The following is a 21350-nucleotide window of genomic DNA, read 5'->3' as shown; positions in this document are numbered from 1 at the left end:
TCATCAACATCACACCAGGCTATAGTCCAATAGTGATTTTTGAGAAGATTTGTAGCTCAGGTTGGGGTTCTGGATGTAGGTTTGCTCACTGAAACCTTTCATGAACCTTCCAGCTCAGCGAGCAAACCTACATCCATAGTCAAACAGGTTTATCAACTGAGTTAACAACCTTTGATAGAATCCCAGCAGAGACACAGGCTATTTCGTTCAAATGGTCAATTTCCTTATTATGGACCAGACTAGAACCCCTCTAAATATTTTAAGGTGGTAGTCTAGACCGTAACATTTTCTTATTTTAAAGGCAAATATAAAGTGCAGCGTTCCAGATGCAATACGACTGGTCATGACTCGACATAAAGTAAAACATAATTACGACAGTTCAAATACAATAAATGAAAGAAAAACTTAACAGAATATTGGAAAACTTAACAGAATACTGGATGGAGTAACTATTAATAATTAACTGTTCTAATATAGTAACATTCCACAAACACACCAGTTAGCAAAAAGGCAAATTCAGAAATCATGTTTTCACATGCAACCCAATAGCACAAACAGACAGAAAAAACATCAAACAAAAACTCAGTAGCAGCAGCCAGGAGACATTTACTGCAGCTTCTAATGATGTTGAGACTCAAACAGCAACTGCTGAAAGCTAACTAAAAATCCTTGATAGCTTGACCACACCCCACTTGGGCTGCTTCTACTGTTCTAACCTTTTAAAATAAAACTTCCAAGGCCTCACAAATTGTTTATTTTCTCAGATTGGTCAGGGCCTGTTCCTCCAATCTCCCTTGAAAAGAAACCAGGAGAAAATTCATCTCTTAAAGCCAATGCATCGTCACGCACTGTATACATAAGCCTCCTGTCACTGATTACCTATAGTCTACATTAGAGTGGTGCTGGCAAAGCACAGCAGGTCAGGCAGCATCCAAGGAGCAGAGAAAAAAAAAAGTTCAAAAAACACCGACGTTTCAGGCAAAAGCCCTTCCCTCTCTGCTTCCAAATCTTCCTATCTCTTCCCCTTTAGAGAAAGAAATGGACAAGAAAAACTACCATGCGAGAAAGTAAGAAACAAGATAAAAGAGAGACAAAAAAAAAGCATTTTTCACAATGAATACAAATGTTTAAAAAGGAAAAGAACACAACCATGTTGAGAAAGGTTAAACATTTTAAATTAGTAAGGAAGTCAAGGCTTATGGGGAAAAAGAAAGAAGGTGGAGTTGAGGATTTTCAGATCGGCCATGACTTCACTGAATGGCAGAGCAGATTCGATGGGCTGAAATTCCATCTGCTACTATAGAACATAGAACAGTACAGCACAGAACAGGCCCTTCAGCCCACGATGTTGTGCCTACCACTGATCCTCATGTATGCATCCTCAAATTTCTGTGACCATATGCATGTCCAGGAGTCTCTTAAATGTCCCCAATGACCCTGCCTCCACAACTGCTGCTGGCATTGCATTCCATGCTCTCACAACTCTCTGTGTAAAGAACCCACCTCTGACATCCCCTCTATACTTTCCTCGAACCAGCTTAAAACTATGACCCCTCATGTTAGTCATTTCTGCCCTGGGAAATAGTCTCTGGCAATCGACTCTATCTATGCCTCGTATTATCTTGTATACCTCAATTAGGTCCCCTCTTCTCCTCCTTTTCTCCAATGAAAAAAATAAGAGCTCAATCAACCTCTCCTCATAAGATAAGTCCTCCAGTCCAGGCAGCATCCTGGTAAACCTCCTCTGAACCCTCTCCAAAGCATCCACATCTTTCTTATAATAGGGCGACCAGAACTGGACGCAGTATTCCAAGTGCAGTCTAACCAAAGTTTTATAGAGCTGCAACAAGATCTCACGACTCTTAAACTCAATTCCCCTGTTAATGAAAGCCAATACACCATATGCTTTCTTAACAACCCTGTCCACTTGGGTGGCCATTTTAAGGGATCTATGTACCTGCACACCAAGATCCCTCTGCTCCTCCACACTGCCAAGAATCCTATCCTTAATCCTGTACTCAGCTTTCAAATTCGACCTTCCAAAATGCATCACCTCGCATTTATCCAGGTTGAACTCCATCTGCCACCTCTCAGCCCATCTCTGCATCCGGTCAATGTCCCGCTACAGCCTACAACAACCCTCTGTACTATCAACGACACCTCCAACCTTTGTGTCATCTGCAAACTTGCTGACCCATCCTTCAATCCCCGCATCCAAGTCATTAATAAAAATTACAAACAATAGAGGCCCAAGGACAGAGCCCTGTGGAACACCACTCACCACAGACTTCCAGGCAGAATACTTTCCTTCTACTATCACTCCTGTCTTCTGTTGGCCAGCCAATTCTGTATCCAGACAGCTACGTTCCCCTGAATCTCATTCCTCCTGAACTTCTGAATAAGCCTACCATGGGGAACCTTATCAAATGCCTTGCTGAAGTCCATATACACCACATCCACAGCTCTACCCTCATCAACTTTTCTAGTCACATCCTCAAAAGAACTCAATAAGGTTTGTGAGGCATGACCTGCCTCTCACAAAGCCGTGTTGACTGCATTTAAATCAAGCCATGCTCTTCCAGATGGTCATAAATCCTATCCCTCAGAATCCTTTCTAACACCTTGCAGACGACAGACTTGAGACTTACTGGTCGGTAATTGCCAGGGATTTCCCTATTTCCTTTCTTGAAGAGAGGAATTACATTTGCCTCTCTCCAGTCCTCAGGTACAACTCCAATGGAGAGCGAGGATGAAAAAAGATCTTCGCAAGTGGCGAAGCAATTGCATTTCTCGTTTCCCAAGGCAGCCGAGGACAAATCTGGTCCAGGCCTGGCGACTTGTCAATCTTAATGTTTGACAAAATTTTCAGCACATCAGCTTCCTCTATCTCTATCCATTTCAGCATGCACACCTGCTCTTCAAAGGTTTCATTCACTACAAAGTTCGTTTCTTTTGTAAAGACAGAAGCAAAAAACTCATTTAGGGTTTCCCCTACCTCCTCAGACTCCACACACAAATTCCCTATGCTATCCCTGATCGGCCCTACTCTTTCTTTGACCATTCTCTTATTCCTCACATAAGTGTGAGGAATATGGCTTACATTTTTAAAAACCCAAAAATTGTCAATTGTAGTGAAAGTATAAAATAGTTTAACTTAAATAATTTGCAACTTAGAAGGTTTTTAGAATATAACAAGTTAACAACCCATTCCCTTATCAGCTTTACTGGTAGCATTGTTTTAGAACAAAGTAATGTAGCTCACAAAATTACTGGAACAAAAACATCCATGTCTAACACCAATAACATAAATGTAAGGACTTAAACAACCAGATTCTATGCATTTTCTGACTTCTGCGCCACGACATTCTTTATTTTTAAACAGCACATACTCAAAATGTATACTATCTCTAATGCAAATGGTACTGTCACATCAATTCTACAAATGCCACTTTTCAGTGTGGCCTTCAAAATGGAAATCCCCAAACATTCAACCATTAATGCCACCTTGTCACAGCTAGAATGCAACGCTGATTAATGAGATGTGATATGTAACATGAATCATATGCTCTTACAGTATGAATCACACTGCTTGCCAATTAGGAAAAAGGCAACAATCTTAAATGTCGCCATACAGAGAATTCTCGTCAAATTATTTCCATCATTTTGGTTAGTACTGGAAGATTGAAATAGGAATGGGGCAAAATAAAATCCTTTGAATTTATTAAATTATCAAACTGTTTCAATTCTACCACTAACGCAGAAGAAAAATATTCTGTGGATAAAAGATAATAATTTCCATCTCAGATTTCTGAAATAGATATTAGTGCCTACAACTGACCGCAGGCTTGTACTGTATTCTGTCCGTCCATTTCCAGCACATCAATTCCCTTCCAAATGGGAGCATAAGAATGTAAGAGAAGAAAGGACCATTTTAGCCCATCTGGTCAGCCTGTGACAGCATGCAAATTTCATTAGAGTTCTGAGACAATGATTCCTTATACAAAGATAGGCAGATTATAAAGAAATAGCACCATCCTTGCCTGAGTGAGTTTTCTAAATTCTTTAATCTCAGACACTTCACTCAAAGGCAAAAATAAAATCAAAAGCAGGATACCAGCAATAGAAAACATGAAAAGTAAACTGGAACATTTTGATGTAGCATACAGAAAAGTGGACTCGAATGTTTCCAGAGGAATGGGCTCTGGAAAAATAAAATATTTCAAAACACAAACTGACCACCCTCCAGTAGATGAACTTTACTCAAAAGTCTAAGCAAAACACACTACTTGATACAATGCAATTATGCATGCACTGGAAAGGACACAAAACAAAATGAACCTCAATAATTCACACAATATATCCATTAGCAACAGGCCACTGGGCCTAAAGTCTGTTTGCCATTGATAATATCACGGCTGAACTGACAGTGGCCTGTACTTTCTGCCTGTCCTTGATCAACAAGTGAGTTTATTTACCTCCACATTAAAAATATTTAACGATCCTGCTTTTACTGCTCTCTGCAGAAGAAAATTCTATATGACTCTCAAACCTCAGAAAAACCTTTTCCTCATCTCATATGAGACCCCTTAACCTTAGACCTTTAAGCGTTAAAACATTTAAATCCCCAAGTTAGAGACTCTACCAAAAGGAGAAACATCATTTCTGAACCCACCCTGTTAAGTTCTTTCAGAATTTTATACAGAGTCATAGAGAGGTCCAACTCGCCCATGACAACCAGATATCCCAACCTATTCTAGTCCCTCCTGCCAGCATCTGGCCCATATTCCTCCAAACCCTTCCTATTCATATACCCATCCAGATGCCTTTTAAATGTTGCAATTGGACTAGCCTCCACCACTTCCTCTGGCAGCCCATTCCATACACACCCTACCCTCTGCAAGAAAAAGTTGCCCCTTAGCTCTCTTTTATATCTTTCCCCTCTCACCCTAAACCTATATCCTCTAGTTTTACACTCCCCAGCTCCAGGGAAAAGACCTGACTATTTACCCTACCCATGCCCCTCATGATTTTATAAATCTCTATAAGGTCACCCCTCAGCCTCCGACGTTCCAGGGAAAACAGCCCCAGCCTGTTCAGCCTCTCCCTGTAGCTCAAGATCCTCCAAACCTGGCAACATCCTTGTTAATCTGTTCTGATCCCTTTCAAGTTTCACAACATCCTTCCGATAGGAAGACGACCAGAATTGCATGCAATATTCCAACAGTGGCCTAACCAATGTCCTGTACAGCCGCAACATGACCTCCCAACTCCTATACTTAATACTCTGACCAATAAAGGAAAGCATACCAAATGCTTTCTTCACTATCCTGTCTCCCTGCAACTCTAATTTCAAGGAGCTATGAACCTCCACTCCGAGATCGCTTTGTTCAGCAACAGCCCCTAGGATCTTACCATTAAGTGTATAACTCCTGCTCAGATTTGCTTTCCTGAAATGCATCACCCCACATTTATGTAAATTAAACTCCATCTACTACTTCTCAGCCCACTGGCCCATCTAATCAAGATACGGTTCTAATCTTCACTGTCCACGACCTCCAATTTTGGTGTCATCTGCAAACTTATTAACTTTACCTCTTATGCTCACATCCAAATCATTCATTTAAATGATGAAAAGTAGCGGACCCAGCACTGATCCTTGTGGCACACCACTGGTCACAGGCCTCCAGTTTGAAAAACAACCCTCCATCACCACCACTGTCTTTTTACTTTGAGCCAGTACTGTATCCAAATGGCTAGTTTTCCCTATAATCCATGAGATCTAACCTTGCTAATCAGTCTCCCATGGGGAGCCTTGTTGAACACCTTACTGAAGTCCATATAGATCACGTCTACCGCTCTGCCCTCAATCATTTTTGAAAAAGTAACAATGAGCTCAATCAAGTTTGTGAGACATGATTTCCCAAACACAAAGCTATGTTGACTATCCTGAATCAGTCCTTGCCTTTCCAAATACATGTACATCCTGTTCGTCAAGATTTCCTCCAACAATTTGCCCACCACCGATGTCATTGGTCTCTAGTTCCCTGGTCTTTCCTGACCATCTTTCTGAAACAGTAGCACCACGGTGGCCAACCCCCAGTCTTCCATAAAAATCACCTCTCATTCTTCTAAACTCCCACTGATACAGATCCAACTTGTCCAAATTCTCCTCTCAGAATTATCCCCTTATCCGAGGGATCATATGAATGGGTGTCTCCTGAACAGCTTCGAATGCATTTCTTAAATAAGGAGACCAAAACTTTACATAGTACTTTAGAAATGGTCTCACCAATGCCCTATTCGACTGCAGCAAAACATCCCTATTTTTATATTCTATTCCCTTTCAATAATCAATATTCCACTTGCCTTCCTGATCACTTGCTGTGTTTACATACTAACAAATTGGCAGTCCTAGAGCCTACATGTAGCAAAAGTAGAATTTGAAAATTGTATACTTATCCAAGAGGATTGGCTGATAGAAATTAGGTTCTGGATTAGTGGTGCTGGAAAAGCACAGCAGTTCAAGCAGCATCCAGGTAGCTTCTGTGCTCTTCCAGCACCACTAATCCAGAATCTGGTTTCCAGCATCTGCAGTCATTGTTTTTACCTGATAGAAATTAGGGTTAACTGCCATTGTGGGAATATAGAGAGAGAATTTTACTTCACAATTAAAGTATTAATGGGTGCACATGGTGTACAAATATTCCTCATCCCTAATATTTGAGAGATTCAAAAATAAATCGCAGCCAAAATCAGAATACATCCACGCATTGTCATATACCACACATTGTCATTAAAATAGGCAAATTAGAAAAGAATCAACTGATTGCATTGCCTCATAAATGTGGAATTTCTGATAAGGGATAGCATTACAGCTGTGCTGAGGGAGGATATTCCTGGAAATCCATCCAGGGAAGTTATTTGGGTGGAACTGAGAAATAAGAAAGGGATGATCACCTTATTGGGATTGTATTATAGACACCCCACTAGTCAGAAGGAAATTGAGAAACAAACTTGTAAGGAGATCTCAGCTATCTGTAAGAATAATAGGGTAGTTATGGTAGGGGATTTTAACTTTCCAAACATCAACTGGTACTGCCATAGTGTTAAGGGTATAGATGGAGAGGAATTTCTTAAGTGCATACAACACAATTTTCTGATTCAGTATGTGGATGTACCTACTAGAGAAGATGCGAAACTTGAGCTACTTTTGAGAAATAAGGCAGGGCAGGTGACTGAGGTGTCAGTGGGGGAGCACTTTGGGGCCAGCGACCATAATTCTATTTGTTTTAAAATAATGATGCAAAAGGATAGACCAGATCTAAAAGTTGAAGTTCTAAATTGGAGAAAGGCCAATTTTGACGGTATTAGGCAAGAACTTTCGAAAGCTGATTGGAGGCAGATGTTCACAGGTAAAGGGAAGGCTGGAAAATGGGAAGCTTTCAGAAGGGAGATAACAAGAATCCAGAGAAAGTATATTCCTGTCAGGATGAAAGGGAGGCTGGTAGATATAGGAAGTGCTGGATGACTAAAGAAATTCAGGGTTTGGTTAAGAAAAAGAAGGAAGGAAGCATATGTAAGGTACAGGCAGGATAGATCGAGTGAATCCTCAGAAGAGTATAAAGAAAGTAGGAGTATACTTAAGAGGGAAATCAGGAGGGCAAAACGGGGACACGAGATAGCTTTGGCAAATAGAATTAAGGAGAATCCAAAGGGTTTTTACAAATATATTAAGGACAAAAGGGTAACTAGGGAGAGAATAGGGCCCCTCAAAGATCATCAAGGCAGCCTTTGTGTGGAGCCACGGAAAATGGGGGAGATACTAAATAAATATTTTGCATCAGTATTTACTGTGGAAAAGGATATGGAAGATATAGACTGTAGGGAAATAGATGGTGACATCTTGCAAAATGTCCAGATTACAGAGGAGGAAGTGCTGGGTGTCTTGAAACAGTCAAAGGTGGATAAATCCCCAGGACCTGATCAGGTGTACCAGAGAGCTCTGTGGGAAGCTAGAGAAGTGATTGCTGGGCCTCTTGCTAAGATATTTGTATCATCGATAGTCACAGGTGAGGTGCCGGAAGTCTGGAGGTTAGCAAATGTGGTGCCACTGTTTAAGGAGGACAGTCAAGACAAGCCAGGGAACTATAGACCGGTGAGCTTGACCTCGGTGGTGGGCAAGTTGTTGGAGGGAACTCTGAGGGACAGGATGTACATATATTTGGAAAGGCAAGGACTGATTCGGGATAGTCAATATGGCTTTGCGCGTGGGAAATCATGTCTCACAAACTTGATTGAGCTTTTTATTACTTCTTCAAAGACGATTGAGGGCAGAGCGTTAGTCATGATCTATATGGACTTCAGTAAGGTGTTCAACAAGGTTCCCCATGGATAGGATAAACAGACAAAGTCTTCTTCCTGGGGTCGGGGAGTCCAGAACTAGAGGGCATAGGTTTAGGGTGAGAGGGGAAAGATATAAAAAAGACCTAAGGGGCAACTTTTTCACACAGAAGGTGGTACGGGTACGGAATGAGCTGCCAGAGAATATGGCGGAGGCTGGTACAATTGCAACATTTAAGAGGCATTCGGATGGGTATATGAATAGGAAGAGTTTGGAGGGATATGGGCCGGGTGCTGGCAGGTGGGAATAGATTGGGTTGGGATAGCTGGTCGGCATGGACGGGTTGGACCAAAGGGTCTATGGCTCTATGAATGCATGACACAAATACCACATCTGTGTGTTTTTTAATATTAAACCACAGTGCATAAAAGGCTGTTGAATGTTCACTTCAAACTATTCCGAAAACCAAATCTGCTACACACACAATAACCCTCACAAATGATCAGAAACTAATTTTAAATGGCTCCAGACATGGTTATCAGAAATGTTACTGAACAGATGTTCACTTTAATTAATTTATAATGAAAACATATGAATTGAATTCTCTTTCCCGCAGTAATGAGAAAGTGCCTCCAGGGTTAACTTAAGCAACTCTACAAGAAAAGGAAGAAGGATGGCTTCAATCCTCAATTTCAACTTGAGGGGGAAAGAAAAAAAGAGACCAGAGCATCAAATGTCCCAAAGATAAAGACATTTAATCATAACCGAACATTAAAATCTTTTTAAAAATCCTATATTTCTAAAACAACAATTCCGTCTGCCTCCTTCATCCATCACACCTTCCCCTTTGTTTAGAATTATCAATACAATATTAATGAGACACAGTGTATTACAACTGCTGTGAAGGACGTCAAAAGTCACAAATCTGCAATTATTATAAATTCAATGTCCCAGGAAATATTCTAAGGAGTTTGCTTACACATATACATGCAAATAAAGGAATATGTTACCATCAAAAGGAGAACGGGAAATCCAAGAATTTGGCAAAATCATCATAATTCATTTTAGGTAAAATATATATTAGGCATTCATGTAAAATCTGAAGGAAATGTAATAGTATATTAAGAATAGGGAACATTAAAGTATTCATTAACTTGCAGCGAGTTGTTTGCACCACTTCACAACTGAATTAATTGAAATCCTTTATGCACCAGATAGCCTACCAACCACATGCAAATGGAAGGAATGGACACAAACCTTAACCAGTCATCGGGTCATAGAGATGTCCAACACAGGAACAGACCCTTCAGTCCAATACTTCCATGCCAACCAGATATCCTAAATTAATCGAGTCACATTTGACGGCATTTAGCCCATATCCTTCTAAACCCTTCCTCTTCATGTATCCATCCAGATGCCTTTAATATTGTAATTGTACCAGTGTCCACTACTTCCTCTGGCAGTTAATTTCATACATGCACTACTGCATGAAAAAAGTTGCCCGAAAGGAGTCATTGTGTCACTAAAACAACAACAACACCAACACCAAGTAAAGCCTAGCAGTGATTTGCAGTTAATGAACACTCCCCAATACTGGTGAAGAAAGGAATAGTTTCATACTAACAGAAATGAGGAACACTGCTCAATTGGAGATACATAACATTATTATTAAGCAGCTTCGCTCACTAAATAGACAGGAGTTAGTTATTGAGATAACTCGACGAAGGCTAGAATCCCATCAGCAAATCACTCTTTATTTACATGTGCATAGTAAATGGCATTGACCCAGCTAGCTCAGAGGTAAAAACTATGACTGCAGATGCTGAAAACCAAATACTGGATTAGTGGTGCTGGAAGAGCACAGCAGTTCAGGCAGCATCCAACGAGCAGTGAAATCGACGTTTCGGGCAAAAGCCCTTCATCAGGAATAAAGGCAGTGAGCCTGAAGCATGGAGAGATAAGCTAGAGGAGGGTGGGGGTGGGGAGAAAGTAGCATAGAGTACAATGGGTGAGAGGGGGAGGAGATGAAGGTGATAGGTCAAGGAGGAGAGGGTGGAGTGGATAGGTGGAAAAGAAGATAGGCAGGTAGGACAAGTCAAGGAGACAGTTACTGAGCTGGAAGTTTGAAACTAGGATGAGGTGGGGGAAGGGGAAATGAGGAAGCTGTTGACGTCCACATTGATGCCCTGGGGTTGAAGTGTTCCGAGGCGGAGGATGAGGCGTTCTTCCTCCAGGCATCTGGCGGTGAGGGAGCGGCGCTGAAGGAAGCCCAGGACCTCCATGTCCTCGGCAGAGTGGGAGGGGGAGTTGAAATGTTGGGCCACAGGGCGGTTTGGTTGATTGGTGCGGGTGTCTCGGAGATGTTCCCTAAAGCGCTCTGCTAGGAGGCGCCCAGTCTCCCCAGTGTAGAGGAGACCACATCGGGAGCAAGGGATACAATAAATGATATTAGTGGATGTGCAGGTGAAACTTTGATGGATGTGGAAGGCTCCTTTAGGGCCTTGGATAGAGGTGAGGGAGGAGGTGTAGACACAGGTTTTACAGTTCCTGCTGTGGCAGGGGAAAGTGCCAGGATGGGAGGGTGGGTCGTGGGGGGTGTGGACCTGACCAGGTAGTCACGGAGGGAACGGTCTTTGCGGAAGGCAGAAAGGGGTGGGGAGGGAAATATATCCCTGGTGGTGGGGTCTTTTTGGAGGTGGCGGAAATGTCGGCGGATGATTTGGTTGATGCGAAGGTTGGTAGGGTGGAAGGTGAGCACTAGGGGCGTTCTGTCCTTGTTACGGTTGGAGGGGTGAGGTCTGAGGGCGGAGGTGCGGGATGTGGACGAGATGCGTTGGAGGGCATCTTTAACCACGTGGAAAGGGAAACTGCGGTCTCTAAAGAAGGAGGCCATCTGGTGTGTTCTGTGGTGGAACTGGTCCTTCTGGGAGCAGATACGGTGGAGACGGAGAAATTGGGTATACGGGATGGCATTTTTGCAAGAGATAGGGTGGGAAGAGGTGTAATCCAGGTAGCTGCGGGAGTCGGTGGGTTTGTAAAAAATGTCAGTGTCAAGTCAGTCGTCACTAATGGAGATGGAGAGGTCCAGGAAGGGGAGCGAGGTGTCAGAGATAGTCCAGGTAAATTTAAGGTCAGGGTGGAATGCGTTGGTGAAGTTGATGAATTGCTCAACCTCCTCGCAGGAGCACGAGGTGGCACCAATGCAGTCATCAATGTAGCGGAGGAAGAGGTGGGGAGTGGTGCCGGTGTAATTGCGGAAGATCAACTGTTCTACATAGCCAACAAAGAGACAGGCATAGCTGGGGCCCATACGTGTGCCCATGGCTACTCCTTTGGTCTGGAGGAAGTGGGAGGATTCAAAGGAGAAATTGTTAAGGGTGAGGACCAGTTCGGCCAAACAAATGAGGGTGTCAGTGGAAGGGTACTGTTGGGGACGTCTGGAGAGAAAAAAACAGAGGGCTTGGAGGCCCTGGTCATGGCGAATGGAGGTGTAGAGGGATTGGATATCCATGGTGAAGATAAGGCGTTGGGGGCCGGGAAAACGGAAGTCTTGGAGGAGGTGGAAGGCGTGGGTGGTGTCTCGAACGTATGTGGGGAGTTCCTGGACTAGGGGGGATAGGACAGTGTCAAGGTAGGTAGAGATGAGTTCAGTGGGGCAGGAGCATGCTGAGACAATGGGTCGGCCAGGGTGGTCAGGCTTGTGGATCTTGGGAAGGAGGTAGAACCGGGCAGTGCGGGGTTCCCGGACTATGAGGTTGGAAGCTGTGTGTGGGAGATCTCCTGAGGTGATGAGGTTCTGTATGGTCTGGGAGATGATGGTTTGGTGATGGGGGGTGGGGTCATGGTCGAGGGAGCAGTAGGAAGAGGTATCCTCGAGTTGGCGTTTGGCTTCAGCGGTGTAGAGGTCAGTGTGCCAGACTACCACTACGCCCCCTTTATCCGCTGGCTTAATGGTGAGGTTGGGATTGGAGCAGAGGGATTGGAGGGCTGCGCGTTGTGAGGGTGAGAGGTTGGAGTGGGGGAGGGGGGACGACAGGTTGAGGCGGTTAATGTCCCGGCGGCAGTTGGAAATGAAGAGGTCGAGGGCAGGTAATAGGAACCAGGGGTCCTGTTCATCCAGGAGCTGACACACCTGTTTATGTCTGTCAACCAGGACTCTCTAACCTGTTTCAATCAGGAAACTCGTATTCTACGAAGTCTGGGGCAGCATGGTGGCTCAGTGATTAGCAGTGCTGCCTCACAGCACCAGGGATCCAGGCTCAAGTCCAGCCTCGGACGACTGTCTATGTAGAGTTTGCACATTTTCCCTGTGTCAGCATTGGTTTCTTCTGGGTGCTCTGGTTTCCTCCCACAGTCCAAAGATGAGCAGGTCAGGTGGATTGGTAGTGCTAAATTGCCTATAGTGTCCAGGGATATGCAGAGCGCTGAGAGAGAAATAGTCAAATGTGAAAAAGAATATTTTCAATTCATTCATTTGTTTGAATGACATTGGCTTGCTAGAGTCTAAGAAAAACTGTTTACTCTGTCTTCAAAGAAGATGTTATTATTTTACTAAATACACTCAGATGCTGCAAAACAATGGATTTATTGACTATGATTGGCAAGGAAATATGAACTTGCCTATGTCACAATAATCAATTCTTTAGTTATATATCAAAAGAAAAATGCTATCCCATGCTGAAATAAATCTTTAAAAATTATGCTCAAGGTATCCTGGAGTTACTTCAGATTTTAATCTTTTGTTCAGATTACATTAGTTTTCTTCAAACTTGTCCCTATTTTACATTTCCCTTTGTATTCTTGCCCCCTCACCAAACAGATTATTGTCTTATAGTGACTCTCAATTATTCACTTAATATAAAATTGATTTTCACAATTCTTCAATAAAAGTAAATAATTGAAGGTTATATCACCTGATCTAGTATATAGGCAGATCCTCAAAAGTGCAGCTCTTGCATTTGCAAACTAGATTCAGAGAACAAACATGAGGAAACCAGATTATTTAGTAAGAACAAAATTGTCTGCTACATATCCAATAATAACTGATAGGATAGCATTTTGATGATTCAACACTATTGCATCGAACAGCAGGCTTCAATCTAAAGCAAGGACACACCAGACATCATGTTAAAAGATTAAACAACATGGGGGTGCAGCCCCAAAAGGTTCATTACATTCCTTCAAACAAGACTGATACCAATTTGTCTAAGCATTGCAAGTAACCTCAAGGATGAGTAGATTCAGCATGAAATTGATGTCACCTAGATCCTAGATTGACAAAATATGGCAATAAACCTGAATAACTCAAATGCTTTCTACAAGTGATGATAAATAATCTAGCTAAGGTGAAATCATTGATTAATCTACAATGTAGGCAACCAGAGTTCCAAATGTTAACAAAAGTCATATCTTTTATGATAAACAGGTAGTACCTAGGTTAAGACAAATTAATCTCAAAGATTTTGCAACGCACACAGCCACAAGTGTGGCAATATGAATCAACCATGTGTATCTTTGGTATCAAAAGGAAGAAAAATTGTATTGGGAAAGTGTTGAAAGGCTACACGACAGACATTAGAAACCTTATGGAATTTCACAAAAAACATTTTGGTGTTCTGAATAAATCACTGGGCAGCCTGGCTCCTAAAGTTAACCCCAGGTTTTTGCCCGAAATATCGATTTTCCTGCTCCTTGGACGTTGCCTGACCTGCTGTGCTTTTCCAGCACCACTCTAATCTTGACTCTGACCTCTAGCATCTGCAGTACTCACTTTTGCCTCAGACACAACATACACTAACGAAAGAGTATGAGTGTTTGTTTTTAGTCAAAACACTGCTCAAAATATTAATAATGCCTTCAATGAAACTCCTACAGGATCATTATGTCACAGACAATCAATTCTTAAATAAAGCATTAAAAAGCAAAATCTAGAGAATTAATTCCCTCAATTCTTTTTTCCATGCCACATTCTAATTGCATCTGAAAAAAATCAAGCGGCTGCCAGCTTGCAAAACTCATCTTGCAAGCTAGTACAAATCTAAACAAAACAAACAGTGCACAAGCTACATTTAGCAACAGCATTTGTTGGCGGTTTGTGATATTGCGCCATATTAGTCCCCGCTTAGTCCTCATGTTATCCTTTTCCTTAAGGTCTCATGTTTTATTGCGGAGGAAAACTAGTAATGGTACCAAAATACCAAAAGGAACTTACAAAATTTAGTACAATCAAATTTATTAGTTGTCTCTTTCTTCCTCCATTCACCATGTGAGGAAAAGATTGTACATATAAGACAGCTAACTGGACCTAAAGCAGCAAAAATTAAAGATTCAAATAATGCACATGCAACATAAAAGTTTTCAACAGCATTTTGCTGAGATACATTTTGTAAAGCTAAGGTGGCTGGAGAAGTAATGAGATTTGAGAAAACGGAACTGGGAAATACTGGAGTTATATTGTAGGTCAAGTAAACCCAAAACAATAACGAATGACCTTGAATAACGTGTCTCACAACGCTTGGCTTAGTGCTCTGAAGTAACAGAATAGATACCTTAATTATATTCTCAAATAACTTTTGGACTAATTAATGATGATGCTCTGGTTATTTTGAAAAATGATTTACGCTAGGTGCCACACCTGTAATCACTGTTGCAGGACAGTAAACTGGGGGAAAAAAAAAGAGATAGGACTTGGGTTGATCCAGGGCCTTTCACTACCTCAGGATGACTCAAATCATTTGCAAAAAAATGATCTACTTTTAACTGTTGATGCATTATAACACAAGAAACAAGAAACACACAACTAATTTGTACATAGCAAAATTCCACAAAAAGCAATCTGAAAATATCCAGATTAAGGCCTCTCAAATCCCTCAGCAAGACAAGACGTTGGGCTAGCCAGCTTAGATGCAGCAATGCATACTGTAGAGCTACATATAATATAGAAGAGAAGATAGTGTCATTCACTTTTAAAAATTGCAGTTGCTATTTGTTAATGCCAACTGTAACATTAGAAAGACACTCATCAACTTCCAATGATGGCCTCCAAAACTATTAAAATACAAAGAACTAGGTAAATAACTCTTAAGAAGATAGTTTAGATGGCTTCCTATTCTGAAAGATTTTATAATTCTCGTTTCAAGTCCATAATTTTTGACTTTTTGGAAGTTTCACATTTGTATGGTTGCAATTTATCAATATTCTAGTGATTAAACTGTATTTACAGATTTATAATGTACAGATTATACAAAACTCAGGGATGTGAAAGACTAAAACATAAGTGTTAAAACAGCAATGTGAAAAGCAAGATCTATTAAACCTATGTCAGGAAAACAAGACATTTTGAAAATGAATTAAAAGTTGTCAGTCAATCTACATCTTTAAAAATACCTGAAGATAAAACCTGAACAAGTTAACAAGAACAACGTGGAGCTTAAAAGTGTACCAGAAACAATAACCACACGGAAAGGAGAAACAGAAGATGGAAAGGAATAACAAAGAACCGATGCAAAAAACAAGAACAAATGTGAATGAGAGCCAGAAAGGAAAGGAAGAATAAAAAGTGCAACAATCACACTGAACCACAGAACACAAAACACAAGCAGGCCCTTCAGCCCACAATGTTGTGCCGAACGTGAAACCAAGTTTAACGAATCCTTTCTGCCTGCCCATGGTCCATATCCCTCCATTCCTTGCTTATTTATATGCTAATCTAAAAGATCCTTAAACACCGCTATCATATCTGTCCCCACCAACACCCCTGGTAGCACATTCCAAGCACCTGCCATTCTCTATATAAAAAAACTTGCCCCTCATACGTCCTTTGAACTTTCTCCCACTAACCTTAAAAGCATGCCCTCTAGTATTAGACATTTCAACTCTGGGAAAAAGATTCTGTCAATCCTATTTATGCATCTCATAATTTTATAAACTTCTATCAGGATTCCCCCGAGCTCAACCCCTCCAGAGAAAACAACCCCAGTTTGTCCAGCCTCTCCTTAAGAGTTCACACCATCCAATCCAGGCAGCATCCTAGTAAACCCCTTCTACACCCTCCACATCCTTCCTGTAGTGTGATGACCAGAACTGAACGCAATATTCTTAAGTGTGGCCTAACCAAACTTTTTACAAAGCTACAACATCACTTCCTGACTCATGTACTCAATGCCCCAATCAGTAAAGGCAAGCTTACCATATGTTTTCTTTAGCACCCTGTCAATTTGTGTTGGCACTTTCAGGAACTATGGATGAGGACCCCAAGATCCCTCTGTTAATCAATGCTGTTAAGGATTCTGCCATTAACTGTATACTTTTTACTAACATTTGATTTCCTAAATTGCAACACGTCACATTCACCCCCAATTAACTCCATCTGCCATTTCTTCACCATACCTGCAACTGATCTATATCCTTTGACAACTTTTCACACTATCCACAACTCCCCAGATCTGTGTCTGCAAGCTTACTAACCCACCCTTCTGACCAGAATAATAACAGAAAAAAAACAACTAAAATTTACAAAAGAAGGTTTCAAAAGTTTTTGATAATTTGAGTTTTATTTATATAGACAATGGTATCTAAAATGAGCATTAGAATCAATACTTTAATTCTTTTCAACGATAAGTATTTAGAATCACGGAGATATTTTACAAACAAGAATGCCACTTCAGTAATAACTATCTGACCCCAGATTTTAATAATTTGAGAATGATGGTCTGAAAGATTAATAAATCTAATTCATAGTTTGAACTGTTTCTTGACAGTTTGCCACACTACTACTTGTGGCAGTAATCATTTTGCATATGGTTCAACAATTCCCTTACCAACAAGATTAACTCCATTTAAAATAAAGGTTATACCAGCACGTTATGTTAGAAGTACTGATCACATGCTGCAGAGGTGCAGTCCAACCACCACCCTGAGAAATAAACTACACAATAGCAATAATTTGTAGTGATACATTTGATAGCTACCTGTCAATACAAAGGCAACGTGCATTTTCAGTTTATACAAAATATTTTGATGCTCTGAGAGTCACGACAAATTACATGGGTTCGTACTCTTTCAGACTGCAGATTAGTCTGAATACTTTAGAAGGTTTTATTTATTTAGAAGGTACTATATATGGCTTTCCAAATTCGTAACCACCATCGCTTAAGTAATACATCTGACTCCAACTCTTTCTAATTAGACATTTCCCAAATGAAACTAAGAGCACGGAATTTTGACTGCGCTGGCACAATGACGATATGCTGTTAGCCAGTGGCACAAATTAGCTGCAATATGGTGCATGCAGTTTACCCAAAGATCAAAGCACAACAGACTCTCCCTTATATATCCCTGCAAATAAAGCGGTTAGCTGTGCCCGCATGTTATGCGAACTCTTTGAAACATTTCCAGTGCTGTCAATGAGTTTATTATATATGCTGGATTGACGAAATGCTTTTAGCATAAACTTGGCAGCTACGGTGGAAAAGGTTCACAAAAAATCGCAATAAAGTGTGATCATTTGAACGGGGTTGGGGGGTAAAGAGAGAGAAATGAAAAAAAAAAGCCTGCTGATGAGCTGACATCCAAACAAAGCCAACAAAAAAAAAGGGAACACCACGGAACAAAAAGGAGAGAGATCTGCAGAGACAGGCTCCCCAGTAAACGTGAGGTTATGAGCTGTCAAACTATGGCGCATTGGGAGGTGGCACAGCAGCAGCAAGATCTCAACTGCCACCAGAACAAAGTTGCCATCATTTGTTTTCATTTAGAAGCTGAAAGGAGCCTTCCGGGGACAACTCGACCCCGACCTCGAGTCAGCTGCCCCTCACCCACCCAACGCCCTCCTTTTTACCAGAGGATACTCACTCGTCGTCCCTCATGATGCTCTCCTCGGTGATAGGCTTGACGGGGGCGATGTTCTCCGTGTTGGTGTTGTAGTTCCGAAAACACACCGTCAGCTTCTCGTCGAAGTCGTTGACCAGGTCCTCCATCGACTTGAAGCTCACGATCTCCCCCGAGAAGTTGTCCAGCTCGGAGAAATCCTCCAGGCAGTGCTCCAGCGTCCCGCAGTCGCCGCTCGTACCGGGGACGCCGTTGGAGTTAACCTGGTCCAGCTGATAGCTGGCCGGCGGCGCCTTGAATTCGTAGAAATCCTGCCAGTCCTCGTCGAACTGCGCTAAGGGAGCCGCCATGATCCGCGGCGCTTGAAGGAAGACCCCGTCGCTTTCCCCCCGTTCGCGCTGACAACGCAGTCGCCAGTGCGCCGGCGCGCTAACCGCCGCGGGTACGAGGAAGGGAGCGGAGTCTTCTGCGCGCGCCCTGTCGTGTTGTGACCTCATTCCCTCAGTTTTTTTTTGTGTGGAACGGGGACGCTATTCAGGGTGGACACGCCCACACAGACCCGTTGCCACGTGACTATGGTCCAGCCCAAATACGCAAACACACCCACCCTCCGGCTGACCACAGCCGCGCCACTGGGCGATGACCCTGCCCCTGAGCAAGGCTCCTCCCACACCTTACCACAACTGCCTGACCATAGCCCCGCCCTCCAGCGCGACCGCCCACCGTCCTGCCCAACGGACCTGGGCCACGCCCGCCCGACTATGGCCCCGCCCATCTGACTGAGCCATCGTCCCTCCGACTAAGACTCCGCCCAGCTGATCGCGGCCCCGCCCACCACATATGGCTCGTTCTCACCTGCACCACTAACATTTCACTCAGTGCTTCCCTTTGTCTCATTTCCAAGGAGAAAATCTCCCATGAAGAGATGCAGAGAGCCAAGGTGGTTGATGGGCTACCTGACATCTATCTTCACAACCCCTTCGAACAAAGAATCTTTTCCTTAAAGGAGAGGTCCTTGACTGGCCATGTGCTTTTGTTCAGACCCCATCCCATGCCCAGACAGGAAATTAGGATTCCTTTTCAAGTGTAGTGCTTCCCTTGCATTACCACCACTGTGAAGATTTAGAGATGCCGGTGTTGGACTGGGGTGTACAAAGTTAAAAATCACACAACACCAGGTTAGAGTCCAAGAGGTTTAATTGGAAGCACACTAGCTTTCGGAGCGATGCACCTTCATCAGGTGATTGTGATATCCAGCTATCAGCTGGACAATCACCTGATGAAGGAGCATCGCTTCGAAAGCTAGTGCGCTTCCAATTAAACCTGTTGGACTATAACCTGGTGTTGTGTGATTTTTAACTTTGTACACCACTGTCAATGTATTCTTAACATGCCCAAAACCATGGTGCTGAGGTGTCAAAAGTGAGTGACTGGGTATGCAGGATCAATAGTCTGGGGGAATTAGCGTAGGTGAGTGCCAGTGAAGGTGGATTATGAATATTAACAATAAGAATGGCAGATCATGAGCTCTCCCCTTGGTGGAAGTTGATTGCAGTAGCAGAGTTAGGATGAGGTATCAGAGAGAGATAATGGCACTTATTGTCACAGAGTACAGAAAGTCATCAATCTTCTTCCTGTACTACAGGCCTTTCCTCTGAATGGTGGTCACAACACTGGCAACTTCAGATAAGGCTGACAGGGTCTCGTGCTATTGAATTAGAATTGGTTTTATTTTCTCATGTACTCAAGTTACAAAAGAATAGGAGGACAGTAAAAAGTGTACGATGTTGCCAACTTACATGATGCCATCTTAGGTACAAACGGTCTCTCTGGCAGTCCTGAGAAAAGAGGTTGAACCTTCTCTGCACTACTTATTCCTCCTGGAGATTCCTGTTGGTGAAATGGGGTGACAACTTGCCTCTTTTGGGCACCACTAGGATAATTCTTCTCAGGCAGGAGCTATGAAGGGCGCTGGGAATTTACAAAGGTCCTGATGGCGATTGGTTCCTCTGCCACTGCTGAGCACACAATAACACAAGCAGGATACCAAGAGGCATGGTTAATATATAATGGGGTGAGCTACAGAGAATTGTACAAAAGAACTCACGAGAATGCACAGTGAAAATCTCTGCATAGAACTCCCTGAAATATTGGCAAAAAATCAGCCGAGTATTGCTTCTTTTACCAATTCTGAACATTTGTTTCTCAGGCCTTCTGCCAATGGGAATTGTCTCTTCCTACGTATTCCATTAAGACTTCTCATGATTTTGAACAACTCAATCAAATCTCCACTCAACCTTCCATTCACTAGAAAGAAATAGACTTTGTCTTCTGATCCTTATAAACATATTCTCTTGTCCCTGCAGCCACTCTTGAAAGTGTTCACACCCTTCTCGAAATGTGATGCCCAGAACTGGACACAGTATTTATAAAGGGGCCTTTGAAGAAGGCTCTGAAGAAGGGTCATGTTGAAGTTTGTAGTAAGACAAAGAGAATTGATGGTGTTGGAAAAGCATAGCAGTTCAGGCAGCATCCAAGGAGCAGCAAAATTGACGTTTCGGGCAAAAGCCCCTTTTTTCAGGAATAAAGGCAGTGAGCCTGAAGCGTGGAGAGATAAGCTAGAGGAGGGTGGAGCTGGGGAGAAAGTAGCATGGAGTACAATAGGTGAGTGGGGGAGGGGATGAAGGTGATAGGTCAGGGAGGAGGGTGGAGTGGATAGGTGGAAAAGAAGATAGGCAGGTAGGACAAGTCATGGGGACAGTGCTGAGCTGGAAGTTTGGAACTAGGGTGAGGTGGGGGAAGGGGAAATGAGGAAACTGTTGAAGTCCACATTGATGCCCTGGGGTTGAAGTGTTCCGAGGCGGAAGATGAGGCGTTCTTCCTCCAGGTGTCTGGTGGTGAGGGAGCGGCAGTGAAGGAGGCCCAGGACCTCCATGTCTCGGCAGAGTGGGAGGGGGAGTTAAAATTTTGGGCCACAGGGTGGTGTGGTTGATTGGTGCGAATGTCCCAGAGATGTTCCCTAAAGCACTCTCCTAGGAGGCGTCCAGTCTCCCCAGTGTAGAGGAGACCGCATCGGGAGCAACTGATACAATTAATGATATTAATGGATGTGCAGGTAAAACTTTGATGGATGTGGAAGGCTCCTTTAGGGCCTTGGATGGAGGTGAGGGAGGAGGTGTGG

At 42.7% G+C, this 21350-nt stretch overlaps 1 protein-coding gene across 3 annotated transcripts in view; it reads right to left on the bottom strand.

Annotated features, from left to right (window-relative positions):
* Positions 1 to 18798, bottom strand: part of LOC140482824 (fasciculation and elongation protein zeta-2-like) — a 136275-nt gene extending 117477 nt beyond the window's left edge. The window contains exon 1 of one of the 3 annotated variants that reach the window (XM_072580497.1): positions 18194 to 18798. In XM_072580497.1, the coding sequence (XP_072436598.1) occupies positions 18194 to 18666 (473 nt within the window). In that variant the 5' untranslated portion in view covers positions 18667 to 18798. The remainder of the gene's footprint in view (positions 1 to 18193) is intronic. The other 2 variants (XM_072580496.1, XM_072580498.1) reach the window with 2 other exon arrangements.
* Between the last annotated feature and the right edge of the window lie 2552 nt (positions 18799 to 21350).

Source organism: Chiloscyllium punctatum, chromosome 11, assembly GCF_047496795.1.
Source record: "Chiloscyllium punctatum isolate Juve2018m chromosome 11, sChiPun1.3, whole genome shotgun sequence".
Classification (NCBI taxonomy): Eukaryota; Metazoa; Chordata; class Chondrichthyes; order Orectolobiformes; family Hemiscylliidae; genus Chiloscyllium; species Chiloscyllium punctatum.
Note: the sequence above shows the minus strand (reverse complement) of the source record. Positions and strands in the feature narration are given on the sequence as shown.